Raw genomic sequence first — 26,268 nt, 5'->3', positions numbered from 1 at the left:
TGGGCAGAGAGGGGCAGTCGTATGCAGCAGCCCATGCAGCAGACAGGAGGAAGGGCCCCTTTTTCTGATGGATCCATCTGGAAGGGACATTTTCTATAGTTCCTCAGCCAGCAGGGGCGTTTTACCTAATTCACACAGAGGCACCTTGTGCTAGCAGAGCCCTACATTATATTCCCTGCTTCCTCTCCCAAAGCTCTGAATGGCCAAATGTTCGCTGGGAAAATCACTTCTTAGAAGATGGCAAGGTGGTGGCCAAGCCTGACTCCTGCAGACTCAGCCCTAAGGTTCTGACCCGTCACCCTGCCATTCCACAGGGCACTTGTCATTAGTGTCCTTGACCGGGGCCAGGCAGGACAGGCCCCTGTACAGGATTCTCTCCCCACTCCCACCCCAGCCCTCAGGGCAAGACAGAAGACCCCCTTTCAGAAAGGGCCCAAAGGGAGAAAGCTTTTTCTCTTTGCTCAAGGCCCTGTACAAGGGTGAGAAAGTGAAGCTGGTGCGGCTGCGGAACCCCTGGGGCCAGGTGGAGTGGAATGGCTCCTGGAGTGACAGGTGGGTGCGGGGACCCCACGAATAGGGGACAAGGCCTGGGGCAAGGCAGGGCTGGGTACCGAGCCACAAGAGTACTACAAATGCTTGGTCTAAAATCACCCTTAAAACCAAGGATCCGCAGAGGAGAAGAGGGGACGTGGGCTTCAGGAAGGGCTGGGAGCAGAGCCACGGGAACCTGGGATCCAGAGAGCTTGCCGATGGCCACTGTCTGGAAAGGAAAGATGCCTAGAAAGCCTGGGCTAGGTCCAGGCAGGAGGGGAGTCTTGATGCAGGAGTCTGGACTGGACAGGTGACTTCCCTTCTCGGAATCTCTGTTGCCTTATCTGTAAAATGGGAACAACGTTAGCACCTACCCGGTGGGCTGTTATGAGGAGAAAATGCGGTTGTGTCAGGAGAGCGCCTAACTAGTGCTAAGATTTCCTCTCCCTCACTATCCCCATAAAGAGATGCACAGGCCCTTTGCAAGAACTGTACTGCTTATCACTGAGAGCAAGTGACTGGGGGTAGCAAAAATAGCACACCTGGGGAAGCTGTTATGAAGGCTGCAGGATGTTCACAAAGCCTCTATTGTCCCACCCCAATCACTGGCTCCTGACTCCACCTCTCTGGTTGGAGAGTAGGCCCTAGAGCTCCTTTATTCCCAAGGCGGGGAAAGCAGGACTCAGCAGCTGGGAAGGACCACACCCAGGCTGTGTGTGTCCTTCAGCCCCTGGCTTACCTCAACATACCTCTCATCTCAGGGCACCGTAATTACTGGTTCATTTGGCGTCACTTAGCAAGTATTCGCTGAGCACCTACTGAATCCCAAGCACAGGTCTAAGCACTGGGGCCCTTCCGTGAGCAGGCAGCCTCGCTCAGTAGACCGATAAGGTGCTGATCCTGGTCTCCTTACCGTTCCCTTCTCCTATCCGTGCGACAAATCCCCAGTTCCTCAGTGTGCAGTACGTGCCAGGCCCCATGCTACTGTCTGGGGACTTAGAAATGAACGCAGAGATTCAGGGCCTGCCCTGTAGGCTTTAAGGTCCAGTGGGAAGGACAGAAAAACACTAGTCGTTGAGAGAAATGCTATGGTACGGGTCACAGAGAGGGAGCCCTTCTCCTGGTCTGGGTGGGACAGGAAGGGAGAAAGCTGCCTGGAGGGAGTGGCATTTGAACTGGGCTCTCTGCTCTGCGAAGGCCCTCGGTGCCCCATCAGTTGTCCACTCCACTGACCCGAGTCACCCACAGGGACCCTCGCTGTGTCCTCCAGTCTCAGATCTTGGTGTCTGGCCTTAACTCACTTTCCGCCAACACCTCCACGGCAGGGGTCACTGACTAGTGGGGCCCAGCCTCAGTCACACAAGGAGACCCTCCCCCCAACTCCCCGCCACTGTGCCCCTCCTGCCGGTCTCAGGAATCTCCACTTCCCCTCCGGTAGGTATTCCCTGGTTCCAAGCACTTCCTCAATCCCTTACCTCTCCAAACTCGTTTAGTTTCATTCTCCTCCACATGCCTGAAACACAAATGTGCTTTATTTCCTCCTTCTTCGGGAGAAAGAGTGTGTAAAACTGCCCAGCCTTTTAAAACATAGAACTGGGATGTTTCGTGGGGTGGCAGGAGGAAGGAGAAGTTTACATGTCTGGTCTTTCTCTCAGTAACTCAGACAGTTACTTATTAGATGATGGGTCTGTTCTAAAAGTTTTGCATGCGTTATTTCATTTCTTGCTCATCACAGCCCTGTGAGTAGGTGATATAATCATTCCCCTTTTGCAGTTGAGAAAACAGAAGCTGAGAGGGGTGAAGTGACTTGCCCAAGGTTACAGCTAGTACTGGTATGATTAAATTGAAATCCCAGTTTACCTATTTCCAGAGCCCAACTCCTAACTTTAAAGTGTGAGGAACAGTTAAAGATTCAGCCAGAGAAGAGTCAAGCCCTTATAAACCATTCAAAAAGTGTGGTCTTAATCCTGAGGATGGTGGGAAGCAATTATTGGGTTTTACACTGAGGGTATCAGATCAGATTTGCATTTCGATGGTTCACACTGGCTGCAGTTTGGAGATGACCTATTCTCTGAACTTATTCATATTTCTCTGACACCTCCTGTCCCAACTCACACCAGGCCTTCCCTTTCTTTTTCCTTCCCTAACTCCTCCACTCTCCCTCCAGTTGGAAGAACTGGAGCTTTGTGGACAAGAATGAGAAGGCCCGTCTGCAACACCAGGTCACGGAGGATGGAGAGTTCTGGTGAGTCCAGGACCCAAGAGGACCCTACAGGGTAAGGGACGGGGTGGGAGCTGAAATCTCAAGCCTCCATCCCCGGACAGAGGCCGTCAGATTCCAGCCCTTGGGACATCTGGGCCCTGTTCTCCAAATCCAGTCAGAGACCCAGCAAGACTGAGGTTTTGAGAGGAGCCCAAGAGTCATGGCGATGACTGAGCCCAGGACCGGGCCAGCACGCTGTGGCTCCCACCTCTCTGTGCCCCTCCACCACGCACGCTGCTCCAGCCACTTGCTCCCTCCCAGCCTCCGCGGGGCCGTTTCCTGAGCCGAGGAAGCTCTACTTACTCTGCTCAGTCAAGGCCCTCCTCACCCTCACTCTGATCATTTCTACTCAGCCTTCAAGTCTCAGATTAAAGGGAACTTTCTTCAGGATCCCCTTGTTTTCCTCAGGATTGTGATTAATTTATCTGTGATACTCACCACCTTTCAAATTGCTTGTTTCATCGTCTGTCCTTCCCCAACTCTCTCTCTTTCCCCTGGCCCAGTGCCTGAGCCCGGCGGAGGGGCACACAGTAACACGTTGGAGAACTGAATTGCTGCCAAGCTCTCCCATCAAGAACACACGAGTTTGAGTCGTTATTGCAAGGGATACATCAGAACTGACAGTACTGACCCTAAAAAGGAAGGACAGGGTCCTCTCTAGGATCATGACCAAGTGGCTCTGGACTATTTCATTGTGCTGTGTTAGCCCTGGAGTCTTACCTTTCCCAGCCTCCCATATGGGTCTCTCTCTTCTTCCAACCTCTCAGGATGTCCTATGACGATTTCATCTACCATTTCACAAAGCTGGAGATCTGCAACCTCACAGCTGATGCCCTGGAGTCCGACAAGCTTCAGACTTGGACAGTGTCCGTGAACGAGGGCCGCTGGGTGAGGGGCTGCTCTGCTGGAGGCTGCCGCAACTTCCCAGGTGGGAGATGCTCTGGATGGGGGAAGGGTCCAAGCAGAACAAGTTCCAGGTAGAAGAGTATTAACTAGCATTTGCTGAGTCTCTACGAAGTCCCAGACACACATTATCTTATTAAACTGTCCCCATTTTACTGAGGACACCTCCATGCTGAGGAGTTTGCATTAAGGAGCTGGTAACAACCTTAAAGCAGGTTATTATGTCAGAACAGGACTGTGTTCATAATGCTGAGGATGGGACTGGAGGACTGAGTTAGCAGCTTCTGCAAGAATTCAAGCCAGAGATGAGGAAAGCCTAGGCCAAGTCAGGAGCAGCAGAGATGGAGGGGAGATGGGGCAGGTTGAGGGGAGGCAATACTGGGTGATGTGGAGATGGAAGAACGACTTCAAGATTCCCACTCTGGGGGCCTGAGCACATGGTGCCAGGGAGGTAACATGAAACACACAAGAGAAAAACAATCGGTGATTTTTTTTGTTTGTTTTTTTGGATGGAGTCGGTTGTGGGGAGGGGAGGGGAGGGAGGGGAGTTTACTTTGGGACATGGGAAGTCTGAGGCACCTGTAAATATCCAGGTGAAGATGTGTGATAGAGAACTGGATGCATAGATAAGAATGGTACTTGACTCTACGATAGGGACTCAATATAGATTTGTGGAAGGAAGGAAGAAAGGATGGAAAGAAGAGAGGAAGGAAAGGAGGGAAGGAGGGAAGAAGGGAATGAAGGGAGGGAGGAAGAAAAAAAGAAAGATAAAAGGGACAAAGGGAGAGAGTCAAGAGAGAGATTGAGGCTGGGATCTGCAGCTCAAGCGTCACCAGCATGCAAGGAGCAGTTCGAAAGTGGGAGTTGATAAGACAGCCTAGGGAGGTAGAATGATGGGGTGAGAGAAGAGGCCTAGGACCAAATCCCAGGGACCAACAACACTGACGAGAGAGGTGAGGAAAGTGAAACCATCAGCAAAGACAGAGAATGAAAGTTCAGAGACGAAGGAGGAGCCACGCAGGCATCAGTGCAGCTCCATCTGTATAAAGGTGTAAAGGCTACCCCACACACACCAAATAATTAGACAAATGCCTGGATCATTTTTTTTCCGTACATATTTGAGCACCTAGGTGTGGTGGGATAGAGATAAATAGGTACCCTCTGTCTCATCTCCCATCATCCTGCCTTGTCTCTGAGAGGCAGATCTGAATGTACAATTCCTTTCTGCGGGGCACAGACACTTTCTGGACCAACCCTCAGTACCGTCTGAAGCTCCTGGAGGAGGATGACGACCCTGACGAGTCCGAGGTGATCTGCAGCTTCCTGGTGGCCCTGATGCAGAAGAACCGGCGGAAGGACCGGAAGCTGGGGGCCAACCTCTTCACCATCGGCTTCGCCATCTATGAGGTGCACCGTCCCTGATCAGCTCCTTTTCAGGAAGGAGGCTTTCAGGGGGCTTCCCGAGGGGTCCCCCGGCTTCCCCAATACCCATGACCCCACCAAACTCCTGATATCGGGCCCACTTGCATCAGAACCTCTTAGAAGTTTGTAACGAGTGGAAAAAACCCCCCGTCTAGGGGAGGTGGAGGGGGGCCAGGGCTCTCCAGGTAGCTACACGGGGAGTCAGACCCCTGCATTTGCTCTATGATTGCTAGCATGCCCTTCTGGCAAGCTTTCCATCCCCGTTTAGATCTGAAATCACAGAATCTGAGCACCTTCCTTTTCTGTTTCTCCCCAAGGTTCCCAAAGAGGTACAGAAGTGGATCAGCCAGCAGTGCGTGCAGCGTTACCTGGGGGCCTGTGTCCACCTGTGGCACATCGGGGAGCCTCCTGTGGGGTTTGTGGGCAGGACTACAATAGGAGAGGGCCTTGCCCTCATTACTCAACTCCAGAGTCAGGGCCTCAGGGTACTGCATGGCCTCCTGACCACCGCCCCTACAATGTGCCTTTTCACCCCTCCCGCCAGAGACTGTCACACACTCACACACTCGCTCACACTCACACACAGAGTCACACAGACACATTCTGAGGCTGACTGCCCTCTTTGGGGTGGAGGGATCGCTTCCCTCAGACCCCAGCCACAGCTCCCCCTGCCTCCTTGGGGTCCTTCCCCAGCCTGGAGGTGATCTGGAGCTAAGCAGTGGCAGTTCTGGTAAGTGGCCCTGAGTGGGGGATGCCAGAGTTGACACTCACTTCTGGATCACAACAGAAAAGGAAGGGGATATGGATGGAGTAGGGAGCTCCAGGGATGTTGAACTATTCGAGGCCTTAGGAATCAGAAGTCGGTAGGTTCATGACTGTGAAATGGGTGACCAGGGAATCGGCAGGGAGGACTCCCTGGAGGAGGACTGAGCAGGACAGGGCGTCCCTCCCGAGGGGCTCAGGTCCCTTGGGCTCTTCTCTCCCTCAGATGCACGGGAACAAGCAGCACCTGCAGAAGGACTTCTTCCTGTACAACGCCTCCAAGGCCAGGAGCAAAACCTACATCAACATGCGGGAGGTGTCTGAGCGCTTCCGCCTGCCTCCCAGCGAGTACGTCATTGTGCCCTCCACCTACGAGCCCCACCAGGAGGGGGAATTCATCCTCCGGGTCTTCTCTGAAAAGAGGAACCTCTCTGAGTGAGTCCCAGCCTGGCTTTTCCCCCTAAGAGCCCACATGGCCCATTCCAGAGATTAGAGGTGTGAGGCAGCTGGACAGGTCTCCTCCAGGAGTCCTGGGGTATGTTGACCAGGCTGTACCTCTTCTCCTGTTCCCAAGCCACTGGCCACTTCTCCCCTACATCTATCCATCCCACAGATAGTTATCGAGCACCTACTATGTCCCAGGCACTCTTCCTCTAGGCACTGAGGATACAGCAGTGAATTAAACAGAAGGAAATCCCTGCCCTCATGGAGCTTAACATTCTAGCATGAGATGACAATGTACAGGAAAAAGTATACTGAGTATATTAGATTTAGATAAATGATAAGGAGAAAACATAAAGTGGGAAGAGGGATAGGAACAGTTGGGGTTGATTGAACTTTTAGGATTAGGATGTCCAGGGAGGGCAGCAAGGCCACATCCTGCCCTCTTGGTCATCAGAGGTGAGTTCATAGGTCCTGCCACTTTGACTTCTGTCCCTAAAAGAAGCACAGGGTGGCTGGGTAATGCATTTGGGGAAATCTGGACAAAGCCAACAAGAAGCCCTGTGTCTGCACTTGGCTGCAGGGAATGATACCTGTGGTGGAGGATGTTAGTTCCTGGGGTTCTCTTGAGGTCAGTGCCAACTTGACTCTGAGAAGCCAGGTGGCCTGAGCAAATCCCCTCTGTGCTTCCTACTTACTCCTGGTGACACTGAGATACCCTCATGTTTGTGTTCCTCACAGGGAAGTTGAGAATACAATCTCCGTGGATCGGCCAGTGGTAAGTGTTTTGGCTCTTACATGTGAGAAGGCCCAGGGCACAGGCGGGTGATGGAGGAGAGAGTGGGTATCAGCAGAGGGACGTGGGAGTCTGGGGTGTGCAGAGCAATTACTCCGTGTTACTACAACTTCTGTGTGGCATGGCCTGAAGTCATGGAAGTTACGTCCTGGGGATATTTACTTAGTCCAGGGGCTAGAAGGACAGAAGAGAGTCCTAGAAGGAGCAGCAGTTTGAACAATTAGGGGGAGGGATCAAGGCCACAGGAAGGGATGACAACAGCAGCAGCCAGCTCTGGATTCTGAGTTAGAATCTCACATAGAAAAAAACTAGCCCTACACTGGCTCTGGAGTCTCAAAACCCGGGTCCTCCACCTGCCAGCTCTGTGACCTAGACAAGTTATGTAACTCGTCTGACTCAGTTTCCTACCCTGTAAAATAGGGATGGTAATATGTGCCTTGCAAGGCTTTTGTGAGCTTTGAATCAATGAGATCATGTACATGAAGGGTCTGGCAAAGCACGGGCCCTTAAATGGTGATTATTGTTCACGTGTTTTACATCTTACAAGGTACTTCTCACATGTGTCATCTCACTTGATCCTTGCAAGGTTTCTGAGATGTAATAATAAGGTCATTCTCCCTGATTTTCAAGTAAGGAAGCAGAGGCTCAGTGGGGTTAAAGGGCTCCCTTGAATTCACAGAGCTTGTAAATGGCAAGGCTGGAACTCACATCCAGATTCTCTGAGCCCAGACTCAGGCTCTCTCCCCCATCCCATGCCGAGGCCTGTCCCCCCCCAGGGTGGGAGGCCCAGGGTTAGATGCACAGAGCTGGTGTGTGTTGGGGTCTCCTTGTGTTGAGGAGTCTTGTGACTGCCTTGGACTTTGGGCTCTGGCTAATTAATTGTCCCTTGTGTTCTGTGGGTGTGTCCTGGGCCAATAAGAGGACAGCAAATGCCCCACTGAGTCGTCTTTGGGTAGTGACACTCATGGTTCTAATCCTGACCCTGTGCTAGTGGCAGATCTCCAAGTGCCTTCTGAATTATCACATTATCATGTTGGTTTTAGTATTAAGTGCATTTGGTGCTAGTCTCATCTTTTGAATGTCAGTAATCAGTGTATTTATCAGACGTTGCAAACTCAAAAGCTTACAGGGACTGGCAGGTCACCTACCTGAGTGGAGCAGGCAGGCATGGGGGTTTTGGTGTCCCTACACTGGTATATTTGCCTGTAGTTCTCAACTGACACTTGGTTTCAGTGTCGGAGAGACAACTGGTGTGGTGGTGTCTGTAGCAATCTGGAGGGTGCAGAGAGCTGCTGCTCCCAGCTCCCTGGATTGCTGTCACAGGGGGTCACAGGCCCGTGCAGCCTGCCAGACCTTCTAATTTTACCAAAAAAACAAAACCCGAAACTCTGTAAGTCAAATAAAATTCATTTTCAGGCCAGTCTGGGTGAGCCACTTTTTTTGGTGTTTTAGTAACCAACTTCATTAAAAGATACAAAACATCTGCCAGAAGATCCCCTTCCTTGGCCACGTCCAATAGCAGAGTGGACTATAGAAGCAAAGCCATAGCAGCCCCCAGTCTCTGGGCCTGGAGAAGTCTCTTCTCCTTTCACCCTCCAGGCCCATTTGGCTCCATGTGACCTGGATTTCTGGACCCTGGAACCTCACCCCACACTGAGGACCAGGTCACAGGGAAGCCAAAAGCCACTGGGTTTTCTGGGAACTTGCTTTTCACTTATTCTGCATTTATTATTTCCTTTCCTTGTGCAGAAAAAGAAAAAAACCAAGGTGGGTGTAAGAGGGTGAGTGGGCAGAGAGCACGGCGTGTGCGTGCGCATGAGCATGCGTGCACTGGACTTGCCCCCTCCCCCCAGCCCTCCACCTCCTTCCCTGAGCTCCTGTGGCATCTGTGGGTACACAGCAACGATAGCTAATGCTTGCTGAGCGGAGGCTACGTGCCAGGCACTCTTCTAGGTGTTTTCCATGGATTCTCTCAACCCTCACAGCAACTCTATCAGATTGGTACAGGCAGACCTCGGAGATATTGCAGGTTCAGTTCCAGACCAGCACAATAAAACGAGTATCAGAATAAAGCAAGTCACACGAATTTTTTGGTTTCCCAGTGCATATGAAAGTCATGTGTACACTATACTGTAGTCTATTAAATGTGCAATAGCATTAAAACTAAAGGACATACCTTAATTAAAAATACTTTATTGCTAAAAAATGCTAATCATCATCTGAGCCTTCAGCAAGTCACAGTAGTAACATCAAAGATCACTGACTGCAGACCACCATAACAAATAACGTAATAGTGAAAAAGTCTGAAATACTGCAAGAATTACCAAAATGACACAGAGACACAGAGTGAGCAAATGCTGTTGGGAAAATGGCACCGACAGACTTGCTCAACACGGGGCTGCCGCAAACCTTCCATTTGTAAAAGGGCAGTATTTGCAAAGCACAATGTAACAAGGTATGCCTGTACTACTATTAGCTCCATTTTCAAAGGAAGAAAAGGTACAGGCAGATTGACTAACTTGCCCAAGACCACACAGCCAGTAAGTGGCAGAGCCAGCCCTTGGAACCAGGAGGTCTGGCTCTGCAGTCCGTGCTCTGAACCACCACGTTATATTACCCGCTCATAAGAGGGAGGGAGAGGATGGCCCTCCAGTGAAAATGGGCCTGACATGGGGGTCCTGCACAAACCAGAAGGAGCACCTCTTCTTTTTCAGAAACCGGTTTGGCTAAGCTAAGCAAGGCTTGATTCTTGCGGGTAATGGCAATGGGTTCTGTTCCTCAAGGGACAGTGAGAGAGTTGTGTGAGGATTTCCATGGAGAGTGAGGGCCTTGTGATGCCAGCTGCCTGCTCAGCAGACAGGACGGCTCCTTCTCCCCCCTCTATTTCCCTGCCTGCTCCCCACTCCTTTTTTCTTAGCTTTCTGCGGAAGGGGCGGTGAGGACGCCCAGAGGGGCTGTCACTGCCAGGGCTCTTGTTCCAGGTGAAGCCTGTTGCAAATCCCCTCCTAGACAGTGACCTCTCTCTCTGAACTAAGCCCCCCTAAGTCATGGGCCCTGATGGACTCTGCTTGCTGTGCGTGTCCAGACGGCAAAGGGGAAAGGGGAGGAGAAGCTTCACTGGCACAGCCCCAGAGGAGCTGCTCAACGTGAGTGCTTTAAAGGGGAGAAATGAGGAGAGCTACCTGGGCAGCTTCCCCTCCTGGGGTCTTAAGGAATAGTCCCTCCTGGGTGTCCTGGTTAAGACCACTTTGCTGTAAGAACACCATCACTAAAGGTGACCATGTGTGCTAAGAGCATCTCAGGGGCCTCAGATGAAAGCTTCCATCTGAGACCAAGGTCACTGTTTCCCTTGTGTGGTTTTGGAGCTCGAGATTACAACCTCATCCTTGCTCCATTCACCCCATAACCTCCCCATAGTCTTCAGGGTGGTAGTGCCCACAATAACGGTGCCCCTTTTAGAATTCTGGTTTGACCACCCAGAGTGCCATCCAGAAATGACTGACCTTTGGGCATCCTCAAGCCCACGGAGCAGTAGCCATAGGCTATCAGACAAGGTTTGGTGTTAGTGTTCATGACAGCGTCTGGAAGGATCCGTCATAGGGGTCCCCCGAGCACTGGTGCTGATGCAGACCAGAGCTGAGATTCATCAAGCACCTAACACTGCATATTAAGGCCCTGTGCTGGGGGTAAAATATACATTGTTTTCATTACAACAGTATCTACAAGGTAGGTGCTGTTATGATTCCCCTTTTATAGATGAGGATAAAGACTCAGAAGTACTTGCCTAAGGACACACAACTAATGGAACTGGAAATCGTATTTGTCTGCTCCGAAACCCATGTTTCTTGCCCTCAGCTCTCTGGTGCAAGCCCCTTATACTCTATTGCCTGTGTTGCCCAGACCCACACTTGGGCCCCAAGATGTGTGCCTGGCAGGGGTGCCCCATGGCCACACCATGTCCATGGGCACACATCCCTGCCTCAGACTGTGAGCCCCACTTGCTCTGCGATTCCCTACAACCATCAGTTACTTGAGCAAGACCCTTTGCTTGGAAGGCAGAGCAAGTCAAGGTACTTGGGGCCTGCTGGGAGCCAAAGCCAGGGAAGCTCTTTCCATAGGTCTGTCCATTTGTGCTGTCCCAGACAAACAGTATGGAAAGGCAAATGGGGACTCAGCGGTCAGGTTCCATTTCTGCTCTGAGAGACTCTGATTGCCCCCTTGCTCTCTGCCCTGCAGCCATCAGCCTAGCCTTTCTCTTCTGGCTTTCCTTGTGGGATGTATACACCAACCAGTACTGGCACAGCATGGCAGCTGCTCTCCACCCTTTTATATCCTCCTCACTTGCATGAGCATGTCTGGCAAATACCCCTTATATTTGTGTAGCATCTTAAATGTTTTTGCAATACAATTTTACATTCAGTATCCCATGTGATCCCCATAAGAGCCCAATGAGAAAGGCAAAGCAGGTTTTATCATCCCCATTAATGGATGAGTAAACCAAGTCCAGAGGATATTTCTCAGATGTGAGGGGTATGGCTGGGACGCCAGCCAAGTGTTCTGACCTCACTCACTGACCATGCCATTAATCAGAGTCCTTTTTTCAATGCGTCCTCTGCCGAGTCCTAGAGGCTCCTTGGAGGTGCCTCAGTAGCTGCCACGGTGATGTGGGGACGCTGAGGGAAAAGAGCTCTGCCTTCTTCATCAAGCAGAGAAGCTCTGTTTTTAATGACTTCTGGGGAAATTTAATTTGAACAGGGCTTCCATTTGAAAAAAAAAAATCTACAAAATACTAGAAAATCACTGCACTAGATCATGCTGCTTTTAGCATTCTTAGCATTTTCACGTGCAGTAACTACCTTGCTTAATCCTCATAATTCTACCATGAGGAGATAAGGAACTGAAGTCCAGAGAGACTTAGCATCTTTCCCCAAGTCACACAGCTTGTTAGTGGCAGAGATGGAGGTTGAACGGAGGTTCAGGAACTCCCAACTCTGCTCTTTCCCTCTCCACTGGACAAAGCTGGTCCAGGAGGGAGGTTGCCTCCTTGTGCCCGCTCAGCCAGTAATCCTTGTCTCCTTCCTGCCCCCTCCCTACTTCCCTCCTCTCTCCAGCCTATCATCTTCGTTTCAGACAGAGCAAACAGCAACAAGGAGCTGGGTGTGGACCAGGAATCAGAGGAGGGCAAAGACAAAACAAGCCCTGATAAGCAAGCGAAATCCCCACAGGTTTCCGAGCATGTGCATGAATGGGGTAGCCAACACACAACTGAGGTCTACCCTCTTGGGGTGCATGGGGGTTGGAGGGGCCACAGGGGTGGGGTGTCCCTTTAACATCTAGAGGTTTGGGTTTGTCCCACTGACCTTTTCTCTCATCAAGTTCTCCTAAAATCTGGGATGCTGCTTGGGTGAATGTCTTGGGGTTGGCTGCCACACCAAGCTGGTCCTAGGCCTGGGAAGGACAGGCCGAGCCTCCCCGCTGGAGCCCATCCAGCCAGGAAAGAGAGAGGGATGCAAAGCCTAAGACAGAAGCAGCTTGAGATGGAACAACTCCTGTTTCCTGGTGTCATTAACAATGGGGAGGATAAAGAATAGTAGTGGAAAAGGGGGATGACACCAGAAATGGAGTCCTCCAGAGCTCAGGGGACGGTGTTAGATGGGGGAGAGGTGGTCATATAAAGCTTACAGGAGGTTATAGACTAAGAGGCAAAAGTCCACAGATAAATCCAGGGCTATCTCTGTCCTGTAGTGCCCAACGGAGTGGGGAGGGGAGGAGGGTCCTCTGAAGATTTGGCCTTGATGACAGAGGCAGCTGGAGCTATCAGATTGGTCTGGCCCCCTCTGTCCTGCTGGGGCTGGTTTGGTTGGGATGGTCAGGCTCAAAACAGTGGAGGGGGCTCTAGCAGGTGGGGATGGGGGGAGAGGACCAAGAGGGCTGTCTACATGATTGCAGAGCTAATATACCTCCTCTGGTTAGAATGTCTGAGCTGCGGGGGTATGGAGTGAAGGCTCACCTGGGCCTAGACGATCCTCACTCCAGATCACCAGGTTCAGCTGAGAAAGAAGAGCATTTGCCCTGTACCCAGCTCCTGCTGCCACCTAGGGCTGTTTTAGGCACCTGGCTCCTTCAGTCCAGAGGAACTTTCCTCTCGGGTCTGTCCATCTCCCTGGTCCTCACCAACCAGTTTTCCTTTGTGCTTCCATAGTCAGAGCCCAGCAGCGCTGACCAGGAAAGTGAGGAACAGCAGCAATTCGGGAACATTTTCAGACAGATAGCAGGCGACGTGAGTACCTCCAACCCCGACTCCCACAGACACTTCTCTCCTTAATTGCTCAATTTGGCAGTTATTTCATTATGGTTCAGCAGAGGTCATTTTGGCTTTTGGTGGAAACAGGGTGTATGAGTGTAGCGCAGAAATCCACAAGTGAAGTCCTCGAGTTTTGACCAACACACCCACTGGGTGGCTCTGAGCTGCCCACTGCAGTCTGGACAGCTGAGGCTGCAGTGTGTCTTCCTCAGAAGAGCCCCTGCTTCCCCACGACAGAATAGCCCTGACAGGGACTTTACAACCATGGACAGCCGGGATTTGTTCTGCAAAGCCCGGGCTCCATCAGTTGCTGTACTTTTGAACCATGACTTTCTTCTCCCTACCTCCTCAGGACATGGAGATCTGTGCAGATGAGCTCAAGAATATCCTTAACAGAGTTGTGAACAAACGTGAGTGGCTCAAACTCTGTGAGAAACAGGTGGGTGGTGGGGGCAGTGTGTGTCCAGTTATCTGAAAGCAGCTCCTCACTCTTCTCCATACCTCCCAGATAAGGATCTGAAGACACAAGGCTTCACGCTGGAGTCCTGCCGTAGCATGATTGCTCTCATGGACGTATCCTTCCTGCCACCCCTTCCCAAGCCTCTGTCATCAGCCCCTGAGCAGCCTCTGGGGGCTAGGGCAACAAATGGGGTGGGGGGGCCCAGTCAAGCAGCGGGGCTCAAATTCATGCCCGAGGAAACATTTAAGGAGGCCCTGAGTTAGAACCTCCTGGCTGCTGGTCTGAAAGGGGCTGTTGGAGGAGGTACAGTTGGGAAGAACATTGGCCCCTGCTCTTAACCTCCGGCCTGGGATTCTGTCTGGGGTCCTAACGAAAGTGGTCCTTAGGAGAAAGGTTCCCTGGGTTATAGAGCAGGCATTAATTTTGACTCAGGAAGCATAGAGGGGGGTGTTAAATACCAGGACAGGGCAGAGTGGGATATCCTGGGCAAAGCTCTCCTATGGGGCTACTTTCCCTGCACAGCCGCCTAGAAAGCCCTCTCCCCATCCAGGGGGATTTTGCTATGTGCCCTGTAGCCCTGACTTCCTTCCTCCAGACAGACGGCTCTGGGAGACTGAACCTGCAAGAGTTCCATCACCTCTGGAAGAAGATTAAGGCCTGGCAGGTGGGATGAGAGAACGAAGGTGGGAGTGAGGAAGGGACTGATTCAGAGATTCAGTGTGCGACCCCTGTCCTCAAATTTTCTATTGCCAGAAAATTTTCAAGCACTATGATACAGACCAATCCGGCACCATCAACAGCTACGAGATGCGAAATGCAGTCAATGACGCAGGTGTGGGGAAGAAAGGGGGTGGCCAGGATGCGGACTGGAGCCGGTGGGAGCAGGAACGGGAGGGGAGGATGGGGCCACTTGGGCCCTACTAGAGAAAGGAATGAGAGAGGGCTTCTCGCTTTCCTCTCCCAGGCCCCAGAGTGACCAGGAGGCAGGGGAGATAGCACACAGGCCTAAGGGCTCCAAGCCTACCCCATCTCTCCTGTGCTCCCCCCACAGGCTTCCACCTCAACAACCAGCTCTACGACATCATCACCATGCGCTATGCAGACAGGTCCATGAACATTGACCTCGACAGCTTCATCTGCTGCCTCCTCAGGCTGGAGGGCATGTTCAGTAAGTGGACAGCTACCCTTTTGCTCTCTTTGCCCCTCCTGCCCCCTCTCCTGCAGCGACAGCTGTGGTGGCGGGAATCTCCACTAACTGACCTACTGTATGACCTTGGACAAATCCCAATCTACTGTATTCAGATTGAACAAAGGTGAAGGGCCTCTTCAGGCTCAGAATGGGATGGCAAAGGGAGGGTTACGGGTGGTACTCTGCCTGGTAGATTTTTGTGCTGAAGAGCAGCACTTAGCACACAGTTAAGAAAAGGTAGAGCAGTGGAGGGGGACTGAGCCTTTAACTGGCCTCTGGCCTGTGCGTTCTTCCACACAGGAGCTTTTAATGCATTTGACAAGGATGGTGACGGTATCATCAAACTCAACGTTCTAGAGGTAAAGCCGTACAATCCCCCTGTACCTTAAAATTCGAGGTAGAGGAATCCATGAGGAAGACTGGACACACTATGCACTCCTCACTTCCCAATGGTGGTGGAGGGATGGGATGGGAAAGGAACATAAAGGGAAGCTCACGGCTCAGCAGGATGTGGCTCATCGGGAACGAGGACTGGGGGAAGGCTCCAGGGAGGCCTCAGTTCTACAATGACTTTATGGTGGAAAATATGTACCTTCTAGGAGAGATCTGTGGGAAGGATGCAGTACACCGCTGCTTCTCAGAAAATCTTCCCAGTGTCTGGCATGCTGGGGGCTGTCCCTTTCCTCTACCCCGTTAGATCCCTAGGGCTGGGCTCCCTTTTCTTGTTTGCATTCTGATCTTGGGACTTCCTCTTTCAGTGGCTGCAGCTCACCATGTATGCCTGAACCAAGCTGGCCTCATCCAAGGCCATGCAGGATCACTCAGGATTTCAATTTCACCCAACAGAGCTAGAGCCACTTACCTCAAAGGACACAGTAGCTGCACCCTCAGCAGACCTCCAGGCACCTCATCGGTCTTGTTCCTCCTCTACTCACTTCCTTCTCAGCCTCAGGGTATCTGTCCATCTGTCATGCCCAGCCTCACCCTTTAGTTAAGGAATGGGGAAGGGAGAACAACTCTGTCCCTGTGCCACATGGAGGCAAGTATCTCTGTCTGCCTCAGCTAGCCATGGCCCAGTGACAGCTTTGCTTGGAGTCTGAGTGGCCTCAGCTCTGAAGCAAACACTCCCTTTAGCTTGCCCTCGGCTGTTCGCAGAAGCATTTGCCAGTGGCACTCAACACTTCCTGGTGCTAGAGCCCTCTATCACCTTTATATTCTCCCAGTCCCGGGACAGCAGCCCAATGAGCATTTGGTTCTGCCTGACTGTTTCAGGATGGGCCTGCTCCAGAGTAAACTAGCTCAGCGGAAGAGGGTTGGACACTTTGGGTTATCTGACTCATAAGTTTGGTTGCATTTTGAAAAAAAGTTGATCTAAATAAAGGCACCTGTATAGCTGGCTTGATCGTGTTTTGTTTTCTCACATTTAGATGTCAGCCACAGCAGGGATGAGTAGCTCCAATCTTACCCATCACGTATAGAGAGCCGTAGTTTCAGAACACAGCAATGGAAAATACACACATACACAAATAAATCCTAAACCCCGCTTTAATCATGGCTTTTGCTATTTCTTGAGCACAGGAATCAGTCAAATACTTTCCAAGACACATGAGGAAAGGAAGGGGAATAGCTGTTGGTGTCTAGATCAAGACAAAATGGGTCACCTATAACCAGAGGGGCCAGTTACCTGAGTGTAATGGAGCAGAGATAAAGTTTTTAATCCTAGTTCCTCCACTAATATTGACCTACTGTATGACCTTGAACAAATCCTTATATGTAGCGGTCTGCCGAGCTTATCTGGACCATGATCTGTGGCATATCTACAACCATCTTTCATTTTCTACCCAATTTCCTTCTTGTTCTCTATATCAATGTGGAAGAGAAGGGTTTGGCTGTGAATATGAATATGCAGATAAGGTAACAAAAATAAACAATTAGTAAAAGTACTTTATTTTCCCCTTATATTTGCTTTATATCTTGCTTTACAAAGTTAGGAAGTTCGCAGCTTTATACCAAAATGTAAGAAGGCTAAGCTATTTGCTTATAAACATTTTTGCAGTCAAGTGTCATCTGATTTCATTCTTCTAACCCATATTCAATTAAAAAAAAAAAATCAGACACCAAGGGTGCTGGCACAGCTCTAGGGCATATATTTCTCTTGAGTAGGAGGAAGATCTTCAACAGCCTTTCCTCCTTGACTCCCTCCTCCCCCAATTCAGTTGGGCTACTACCTTGAATTTAGAGGAAATCTGGGAAACGTTAGTCACCATGTGACCCAGCAAGGCCACATACTTGGGGGTTGGAGGTGAGGTTAGAGGTTATTGTCTGGTAAGCAGTAGGTTTGGTTTAATCAGGATTTCACATCCACTTGTATATGGAACTCAGTATAACCCAAATCATCTCTACCACAACTTCTAATTCTAACCATTAGACAGCTTCTCTGAAATCCTGAGGAATCTGATGATTTGGGGCAGGGATAAAATCACTGTTTTAACAATGTGACAGGCATGGTCTTCTTAACAGTTTTAGGAGTTCTCCTTTAGGTAACAGGAACACAATTTATAAGACAGCGTATATAAATTGCAAACCAGGCTGTTTAAATCCCACTTCACAATATACTTTCATTTCCCCTCCAATGAATTCTCTTCCATAAAATATACCATACCATTCCGCTAAGTTTTGTACACCTACTCCCACCAAATCATCCACATACCTAGTCACTAAAGTTGTGCACTGTATAATCTACCAAAAAGAAAAAAAAAAACAAAAAACCCTTTGTTAGGCAAATAACCACTTAAATGGCAGTGATGTTGCCTATAAATTATAGATAGGTCAGGAGCTCAACACTCAACTGCTAACTCTTCTGAGGCAGAAAAAAAATTCTCCACAAAAGCAGAAGTGTAATAGCAATGACGTTCTCTCAAATTCAAGTAACATCAGATCAAGATAACTTTGTACTGTGTTTAACTGCTTTATACTGAGTAGAGCCGTATACCAAAATTTTGAACCTGATTAAAAACTTCAGGATAAAACTTGAAGTGACTGATATGTCATCAGAATAAACTGCCATTAAAACCCGAGCATATGCGCACAAAAGCATTTATGCTATGGTTCTCTTGTCTTCTAGCTGTCAGAGGTGAACACGAGTGATTAAAAACAACATTCTAAAAATGGCCTCCAATTCCTTATAAGAAATGAGTTGTGTTTTGTCAGGTCATGTAATAATTGCCTTCCTCAACTAAGTACTAAATATCAGAGCCAACACAAATCCCTGAGCCACTGCTCTACCCTGAGGGGGAACAGAAGGCCAGAATCAGCCAAGACGTTGTAGAAGACTTAAAACAAGACTTTTGCATAACTTTCAAGACACTTAAAAGTCATAACGTACAACCATAAGCAGTCAAGATGCTTATGGTGCCTTTATTTCTAAACAGGTGGCTACAACAGTGCATTGAGGGCAATATACTAACCTGGTGTTAAACGAATTTTATGCATTCTTGAAACAAAAACATTATTGCCACGGCTTCAAAGAAAATTCTTGTGAAATGAAAAAAAGTATTACAAGTATAGGTGCCCACGCGCATACACATGTACAAAGAACATCCACAACTGCACATATAAAGGCAGACAGACTGCGCGATTCTGTGAAAGTTAAAATCAAATCAGTTTTTACTGATTCTATCAGTCTGTTCATACCTACAGTTCCCCATGACTGCCCAACACCTCATATACCCCCTTCTAGCTGTACGGAGGCTCCACCACTCTCATCTTTTCAGACATGTCCTCAGGCAGGACAGAAGGGCACCTACGCAACAGAGTATGCAAGACTTCCTCAGCACACTGCCCAGCCAACGCGGAAATGTGGGTTCACTACAGCCCAAAGGAAAATGCTAGGTTTAGCAATAAATCCAAACGTACTTTCCTGGGAATCACCATTCCCAAACCCACAGCACAGCTTAGCTTCTCTGGTCACCTGTACAGGAAATGGGGTGAGAGATGGGAATGCTTGCTCTCAGACAGAAACAGCACACATAAACTTTATGCAACAGGATCTTCTCTGTTCTCTCTCAAGTATCATGCAAATCTCAATAGTGTGGTCAACACAAGAGTTCTGCCATTCATAAGGACAGAAGTAAACAGCTTGTGGAGCCATTCATTATCTAGATGTAGCTCCTAGATTAGTTCTTAATGTTTTTTTTGGATCCAGTGAGAACCACTGGAGGCTTCCCTGGAAAAAAACACCTACTTAGTCTTACACACAATTCCAGGGGGTTTGGATACCCTCTTGAAACCTATCCATGAACCCCTGGGGAAGTCCCCCTGCCCCAGAGCCTGAGTGAAGACATGTGAGTAGAAGTGTGTGCACTAAGATGGGTGGAGATAAACCTGGATGCTCTGCAGTCCTAGGAAAGAATAGGCATCACATCTGAAGCTTGGTATGTGGCGCTGGGCTCTTCTCCCTTTTCCTCTCTCTCTCTGTAGAAACTTTCGGAGTTTTGAGAATCTAGAAACAAAAGGCTGGAAAGCAACGCCTCCATGGCTTCTCTTAAGAGTCCAGAGAAAATCCAAAAACAAAGCAGTCTCATGAAGGCTTTGTTCATTTGGCTGCTCTCAATGGACAGGTAGGGTCTTTCCCTTCATCCTACTCCTTCCCAGCTAGTGGGGAGATGAAGGCAAGACATTGGTCTTTAAGAAGCCTGCCTGAGGCCTTGAAAACTATATTCAGATGCTTTATCCTGACTCCCCCATTTGGGTACTGCGGGTGGGTGGAAAGTACCCTGTGAACCCAGAGGAAGTATATGATGGCTACTGTCAGTCTAGGCACAGCCAGAGAATAGAAGAGTGGGGTTTGGCAATGAAGTAAATGAAAAGGTTTCAAACCCACAGCCCGCCTGGAGAGTCAGAAGCTGGAAAGAGAGATAAAGGTTATACCTCCAGTTCGAACAGCCTGCCAATACCTGCAGTGAGTGCCCAGGTCTAACAGTGAGATTTCCAAGCAGACATTAGGTCTATGCACTGCCTTGAACTGAGCACTCTATCAAAATCTGCAGAAGTTCAATAGGAAGTACTGTCTGTAAGGACTTGTCATTATGTGATTTGCTGCCTGAGTTCCTAAAATATAATCAGCAGAGCAGTTACTTTAACTGTTAAAAACCTATTGTGTGTCCCTTTAGCATTTAAAGCCAGCTCTATCTACAAAGAGCATACTGAAACACACTGTACATAATTGTTAAGAAAGGGAACTATTTGCTTCCAATTTAAATATCCAGCTGTTACAATTAACTGATTGTAATAATTAAGGAGAAGTTAAAACTGATCCTAAAAATCTAGCACTGGACAAATTTGTACTTAAATGCCTGCCTATAGGTTTAAACCATCATAAGAACAGAAACTAAAAATCACCGACTGAAATCAATAAAATATACATATGATTAGGGTCAAACCGGGTAGCCAATTAAGATCTGTATTTTAATAATCATCTGGAGAACACCAGTAGCATAAATTACTATATGCCATGCTGTCCCAGAAGAGTATGGTTCCTTAAAAATCTGTTTAAATCTGACAGACCTCCAGCAAGAACTTAGAAGTGTAACCTATCACCCCATAGAGCTGCCCAGACTTATGCTAGTGGTAAGCCTGGCTAGTAACCACTCTCTCCTTCCCTGATTCACTAGGGAAGGGAAGACACTGGCCTGTGTAAGGGGCTGATGTGAAATTAGTTCAACTAAAGACTTCCCAACATGGGAGGCAAAAAACTTCATGAATCAATTTTGCTGTCATCCTCAGCATGTCGTTCAATGTGTCCTGCAGCATCCTAGGAATAAAGGGAAAAGGGCCCATGAGAGAAAGGATGGTAGGAGGACAAGAGAAAGTCAAAGCCAGGGAGCTTCACAGGTACATTCTAAGATCCATACATGAAAGGCAGTTAGGACCCAGTACTCTAATTTACATGGAACTGCGCACTTAAAGATGAGTTCTTAACAAGAGCACTGTAATAAACCTCTAGGTTCAGTTACTGGACTGGAAACATGTGAAAACATTCTCTTTAGGCTCTTTCTCAAAAACTACCTGTTCTTCATTTGAAACCTCATTAAGCTATACACCAAATCCCTGGATAGTAATAAAAAGAAAAATGCCTACACTCTCCCTGTTTATTGCAATTGTGAACATTCTAATAAGGCAAAAAAGGTTTACTGAACCCTGCTATGAGCAGTCAAATGACCCCAGGTTGACCTCAAATCCCACTGATGTACCTGTTTGGATCCTTTCCTAGCAGTAAAAAAAGCATCACAGTTCTTCCAGCGACATTTCAGAGTTTGAAAGTTCGGATTTGTATGGTCAGTCAGCAAATGTTGTTTTAAATGATCTATAACGCCAAATATCAGAGAGCAACCGTGCCACTGGAGAGAAACAGAATGAAAAGGTAAGTTATAAAGAGCATGGGAAACATGCAATGAGAATATTCCTCACTTGCATCCTGTAAGTAAGCCCCTATTCTTTAATTTATTCTTGGCTAGGAAATTCAACAAAGCGAAAGGTAACCAAATGAATCATCAATTTAATGAGAAACTTGAAAAGACTGGGAAGTCTTTTGACAGTGCAATATTTTGAGAAGGCAAAGCACTAAGGCAGCCATTACATCATTAGATAAGGAAGCTGTTAGCAAATACTGACTGACAAGTTACATAAAATTCAATTTAAACCATACTTATGCTTTATCTTGCCATCATAAAATGAGTTTCTTAGTCCATTTATTTAAGAAAGGCAAAGAGCTTTCCTGCAATACTTAAAGGGTTATTTTTAACAATTCTAAGAACTGTTGACTTGTAAACTTGAAAATACAAATGTCTGATAAAGAAAACTACATTTGTGGAAAAACTTGTAGAAAACTGCCAAGGAAGCCTGACTTTACTAACAATTTTTATTACTTGAATCAAGTCTTGTGATACCTATTTTTTTTTTTTTTACTGTATTATAAATGTGGCTATGTTTCAATTGTTAGTCAGAAAGCATAAAGACTCTTTGTCTTGGCTTTTTTTCCCTACAGGCTTGTAAGAAATCCTATGATTCTCATTCTAACATGTTCATTTCTAAAAAGTAATGCAAATTTGAGTTTCTCCTCTGTAAGCACTATTCCAACCCCCCAGCTTTAAAACCAGAAGGTATTTTCCTCGTTTCTCTAGATACGTTAAGTCTATTTGTATATTCTGGAGCCTGTTGTACTAGATTTTGCTTGTCTTCACTGAGAAGACTAAAAATCAAAGATAGTGATGTGTAAAAAGCTGAAAAGTAATTAGGCCAGAGACAAACCCAAAATCAAATTTTAAAATGGAGAGCGTCCAGTTCATTTCATCAATGCTGAAAAAGGAGGTCAGGGTTTAGGGAAAAAAAAATTCAGTGCCATCAACTTTTCTCTGGTCACAACTATTAGAACTGATGAAACAAAGTAAGGCTTATAAGAAACAGTATGAAAGTTTTGAGGGTTAATCACCAGCTCCCACCCAAAAATAAAAACCACTCAATTTAGCCTAGTAAACTGAGGTTTAAAACTTCAAACATGCAAATTTTTATCTGCCTATTCCTCAAAAACCAATGAGGAACAAACCAAACTATACATGTAATGCCTGAGGAATGGGTAAAGTATTGTGGGCAGGTCATGAAAATAAGCACTTATACTTTTCTTTCACACACTTCTGTACTGTTGATGTTTTTGTAGGCATGTATCAATAGAGTAATAAAACAAAATAAAAAACACAAAAGAGATAAACTTTGAGTGGATACTCAAATATGCTTTATATCTAATCCTAAGATTAGACTTTTCATTACAGAAGTATGGAAGCATTTTATGTAGTTTTTAAAAAATAAGCTTATTTGTCCTACAGCGGAAGGCAAAAGTAGACGCTCAATATAAAAATGCTAAACCGATGATAATGAAGATCTATAAATTGGCCTGGGGTTGTGCAACATCTAAGTCTGGTGACAAGAACAGTTTCACTCCTTACCCAGCAGCGGTAATTCTGCATCAGATTCAGCCTCACGGCCTGAATACTGCCATCATAACAGCCAGTATAAATCTAGAGAAAAAGGTTTATCACATCAGACCAAAACAACACACAATAAAACTACTACAATCATCCTCAAAATAAGAGTCAAAAGTTACTGGTACCAGCTACAACAACAAGAAAACCTAAACCTAAACCCAAACCAGCCCCAGAGTACCATAATGGGAAAGTATCTTGTAGATCTTCTAGTCTGGACACTTTGAAGCTGTGCTCCTTAGAGAGCCACTCTTGGGATTGTGGCTGAGACCAGAAGTGGCAGGGATCAGAGGCACCACTTATACTTTAACTGGTGTAGCTCTGGCTTCTACTGGGCATTGCATATTAGGCATCTGTATTTCATTGGAACAAAAGGTTCTACTGCTTAAAGTCTGAAAAACATCCATTCTGGTTCAACCTCAAAATTTAAAAATAAAATAAATCAAGGATTAGCAGGGTTACATGAGTTAGCTTCTACTTTTAGGTCTGCTATAACTATGCCACACTGGCCAAACCTCCTGACTCTATTCCAATGTACTGTCCAGATCATAATGTCACTGAAAAAAGCACCACTCAATTTTTTTTTTTTGGAAACATCTTAAATTTACCTTCTATTTAATGGTGGTATTATATTTTGTATTGTAATTATTTTAGCTCTTAATAAAAAAAGGAATATTCAACAGCATTACTGGGTTTTCAATATTATAATACCAAGAGATAGAAAGACATTCAGTAATGAGGCATATCAAAAACAGATGTCATTTTTGGAAGTGACAAGTAGTAACATTATTAATAGTTTGTACAATTTTTAGTAAACACATTCAAAGGCAAATATGTGGCACAGCAAATTATACTCACCATACTTTTATGGATGGTCATACACATAATCATGTCTTTGTGTCCTCCATAAACTTGCAATCGATCATGCGACTTGGGTGGAGGGAAAAAAAAAAAAAGAGAGAGAGAATTAAGGTTATTTATACCTTGTGTTTAACAGGCATAGTCCCTGAAGGCCTTTGAAAGGTTTAAAACTACACCTGAGGTACCAAGCTGAAGTACCAGTAGCATGTTAACAGAAACATAATCTAACAACTCCTTCTCCTCATGGGAAGAGCTGGTAACTGGAAAAAATAAAACCAATTTCTGTGTAGTGTCAAAGTCTCAAACCTGAAATTGCACACAAAGAGAATCAGACAGGTGTTACAGACTACAGCTGCTCTCCATAAACCATTTAAATTTTTTTTGACACCATTTAATTTTTTTAAAAAAATAAATCTATTTATTTATTTATTTATGGCTGTGTTGGGTCTTTGTTGCTGTGCACGGGCTTTCCCTAGTTGCAGTGCGCGGGCTTGTCATTGCTTTTCTTGTTGTGGAGCACTGGCTCTAGTTGTACAGGCTTCAGTAGTTGTGGCATGTGGGCTCAGTAGTTGTGGCTTTCAGGCTCTAGAGCTCAGGCTCAGTAGTTGTGGCGCACGGGCTTACTTGCTCTGTGGCATGTGGGATCTTCCCGGGCCAGGGCTCGAACCTGTGTCCCTTGCATTGGCAGGCAGAGTCTTAACCACTGCACCACTAGGGAAGCCCACCATTAATTTTTAACACGTGTGAGCCTGACCAGGTATCTCAGAGTAGTGTTTCTGAAAGCATCCTCCAAGGACCAGCTACTTCATAATCATCTATAGCACTTGTGAAGAACTCAGATTCCTGAGTTCCACCCCAGCCTTTCCATATAGAAAAATCAACACCAAATCCAAATAGACAGTCTCCCCAAGTCATTCAAGCAAAATACTGGGTCTAAATTCTACCTGTAATTCATAGACACGAACAAATTTATCCAGGCAAGCAGTCACCATCACTTTTCCTAGGATATTCACCACAGTCACTGCATGATTGTGACCTTTATAGATCCGTACAAGCTCACCAGTCTGCATCAGAAGAGAGATAAGAGTCACTAGACTGACCTTCAAGATTCCTTCCGACTTTTGAGATTTATAATTCTGTAATCCTAGAAGACATAATTCTGAGACTACTTGTACAAACGTAGCTGTACTAATTTTAACAGATGAAGCACTCCCACAAGCATTTTTTACTTTTACAAAATGTATGCACTGTATCTTTTTTTAAATAAATTTATTTATTATTTTTGGCTGAGTTGGGTTTTTGTTGCGCGTGCAGGCTTTCACTAGTTTTGGCGAGTGGGGGCTACACTTCATTGTGGTGAGCAGGCTTCTCATTGCTGTGGCTTCTCTTGTTGAGGAGCACTGGCTCTAGGTGCGTGGGCTTCAGTAGTTGTGGCTCACAGGCTCTAGAGCGCAGGCTCAGTAGCTGTGGTGCACGGGCTTAGTTGCTCCGCGGCATGTGGGCTCTTCCCGGCCCAGGGCTTGAACCCATGTCCCCTGCATTGGCAGGGGGATTCTTAACCACTGCACCACCAGGGAACCCCTGCACTGTATCTTGATGGAGAGAACCCCAAGTCACAGAAAGAGAAGGGCCACAGCTATGTGTGTATGTATTTTATAGCTTTTGAAGTATATTCACTTTTATCATTTCACTGCATCTGGACATGTCCCTGAGGCTGGATAACCCCCAGGTTTACAGACTAAGAACTGAGCTTCAAAAGCAGCCTCTATGACCTGAGCAGAGTCTCTTGGCTGTTTTTACTTGTGCTATTTTAAACTATGTATCATATCTACTTTCTTAGAGCCTCAGATGCTCAATTTATCTCATGTTTAGATGAGGCATTCAAACTAAACCTTACGTAAATTTTGAGTCTATTCCCCACTAAGAATTTTGATGAGGTCAGAATTTCTACAGTACTTAATATTATCCAAGAGCTTATGCGCAGGGATTATTATTAAGTCTTTCACTAGAAAAAGGGCTTAATTTAAATTGCAAGAGGTCTGAGGCATCCTTTAAGCTTCAATCATCATTCTACTAAAGATTTCTTCACACCAACATGGCTTACGTGAATGTTGTGGGCATGGACTGACTGATCACTGGAGCCACTGAACACAAGGTCATTCACCACCTTAAAGAAAAAAAATTCAGTTAATGAGATTCGATATAACGTTCTGAGTTTCCTTTAACTTGTAATACACATTAGCAAATTCTACTTCCCACCCTATTTTGAGATGAGCATGAACGAGGTATGAAATAAGTTT

The 26,268-nt window shown here is 47.1% G+C and overlaps 2 protein-coding genes across 16 annotated transcripts in view; one reads left to right on the top strand and one right to left on the bottom strand.

Annotated features, from left to right (window-relative positions):
• Window positions 1-16,319, top strand: part of CAPN3 (calpain 3) — a 48,143-nt gene extending 31,824 nt beyond the window's left edge. For 3 of the 7 annotated variants that reach the window (XM_060294433.1, XM_060294436.1, XM_060294432.1), the window contains 15 exons: window positions 467-552; window positions 2,699-2,776; window positions 3,562-3,722; window positions 4,935-5,104; window positions 5,437-5,448; window positions 6,108-6,316; window positions 7,064-7,104; window positions 13,325-13,398; window positions 13,775-13,832; window positions 13,931-13,995; window positions 14,478-14,546; window positions 14,636-14,714; window positions 14,934-15,050; window positions 15,372-15,430; window positions 15,830-16,319. In XM_060294433.1, the coding sequence (XP_060150416.1) occupies window positions 467-552; window positions 2,699-2,776; window positions 3,562-3,722; window positions 4,935-5,104; window positions 5,437-5,448; window positions 6,108-6,316; window positions 7,064-7,104; window positions 13,325-13,398; window positions 13,775-13,832; window positions 13,931-13,995; window positions 14,478-14,546; window positions 14,636-14,714; window positions 14,934-15,050; window positions 15,372-15,430; window positions 15,830-15,856 (1,305 nt within the window). In that variant the 3' untranslated portion in view covers window positions 15,857-16,319. Of the gene's footprint in view, window positions 1-466; window positions 553-2,698; window positions 2,777-3,561; window positions 3,723-4,934; window positions 5,105-5,436; window positions 5,449-6,107; window positions 6,317-7,063; window positions 7,105-8,867; window positions 8,886-12,229; window positions 12,344-13,320; window positions 13,399-13,774; window positions 13,833-13,930; window positions 13,996-14,477; window positions 14,547-14,635; window positions 14,715-14,933; window positions 15,051-15,371; window positions 15,431-15,829 lie in introns of all 7 variants that reach the window. The other 4 variants (XM_030843029.2, XM_060294434.1, XM_030843030.2 and 1 more) reach the window with 3 other exon arrangements.
• Window positions 16,320-16,598: 279 nt separating this feature from the next.
• The window catches only part of ZNF106 (zinc finger protein 106), a 62,330-nt gene continuing 52,660 nt past the window's right edge, over window positions 16,599-26,268 (bottom strand). For 8 of the 9 annotated variants that reach the window (XM_060294416.2, XM_060294425.2, XM_060294420.2 and 5 more), the window contains 6 exons: window positions 26,073-26,135; window positions 24,913-25,032; window positions 23,966-24,037; window positions 23,072-23,143; window positions 21,323-21,469; window positions 16,599-20,883 (listed from right to left, as the gene is read on the bottom strand). In XM_060294416.2, coding sequence (XP_060150399.1) covers window positions 20,827-20,883; window positions 21,323-21,469; window positions 23,072-23,143; window positions 23,966-24,037; window positions 24,913-25,032; window positions 26,073-26,135 — 531 coding nt within the window. In that variant the 3' untranslated portion in view covers window positions 16,599-20,826. The remainder of the gene's footprint in view (window positions 20,884-21,322; window positions 21,470-23,071; window positions 23,144-23,965; window positions 24,038-24,912; window positions 25,033-26,072; window positions 26,136-26,268) is intronic. The other variant, XM_060294423.2, reaches the window with a different exon arrangement.

Source organism: Globicephala melas, chromosome 2, assembly GCF_963455315.2.
Source record: "Globicephala melas chromosome 2, mGloMel1.2, whole genome shotgun sequence".
NCBI classification, from domain to species: domain Eukaryota; kingdom Metazoa; phylum Chordata; class Mammalia; order Artiodactyla; family Delphinidae; genus Globicephala; species Globicephala melas.
Note: the sequence above shows the minus strand (reverse complement) of the source record. Positions and strands in the feature narration are given on the sequence as shown.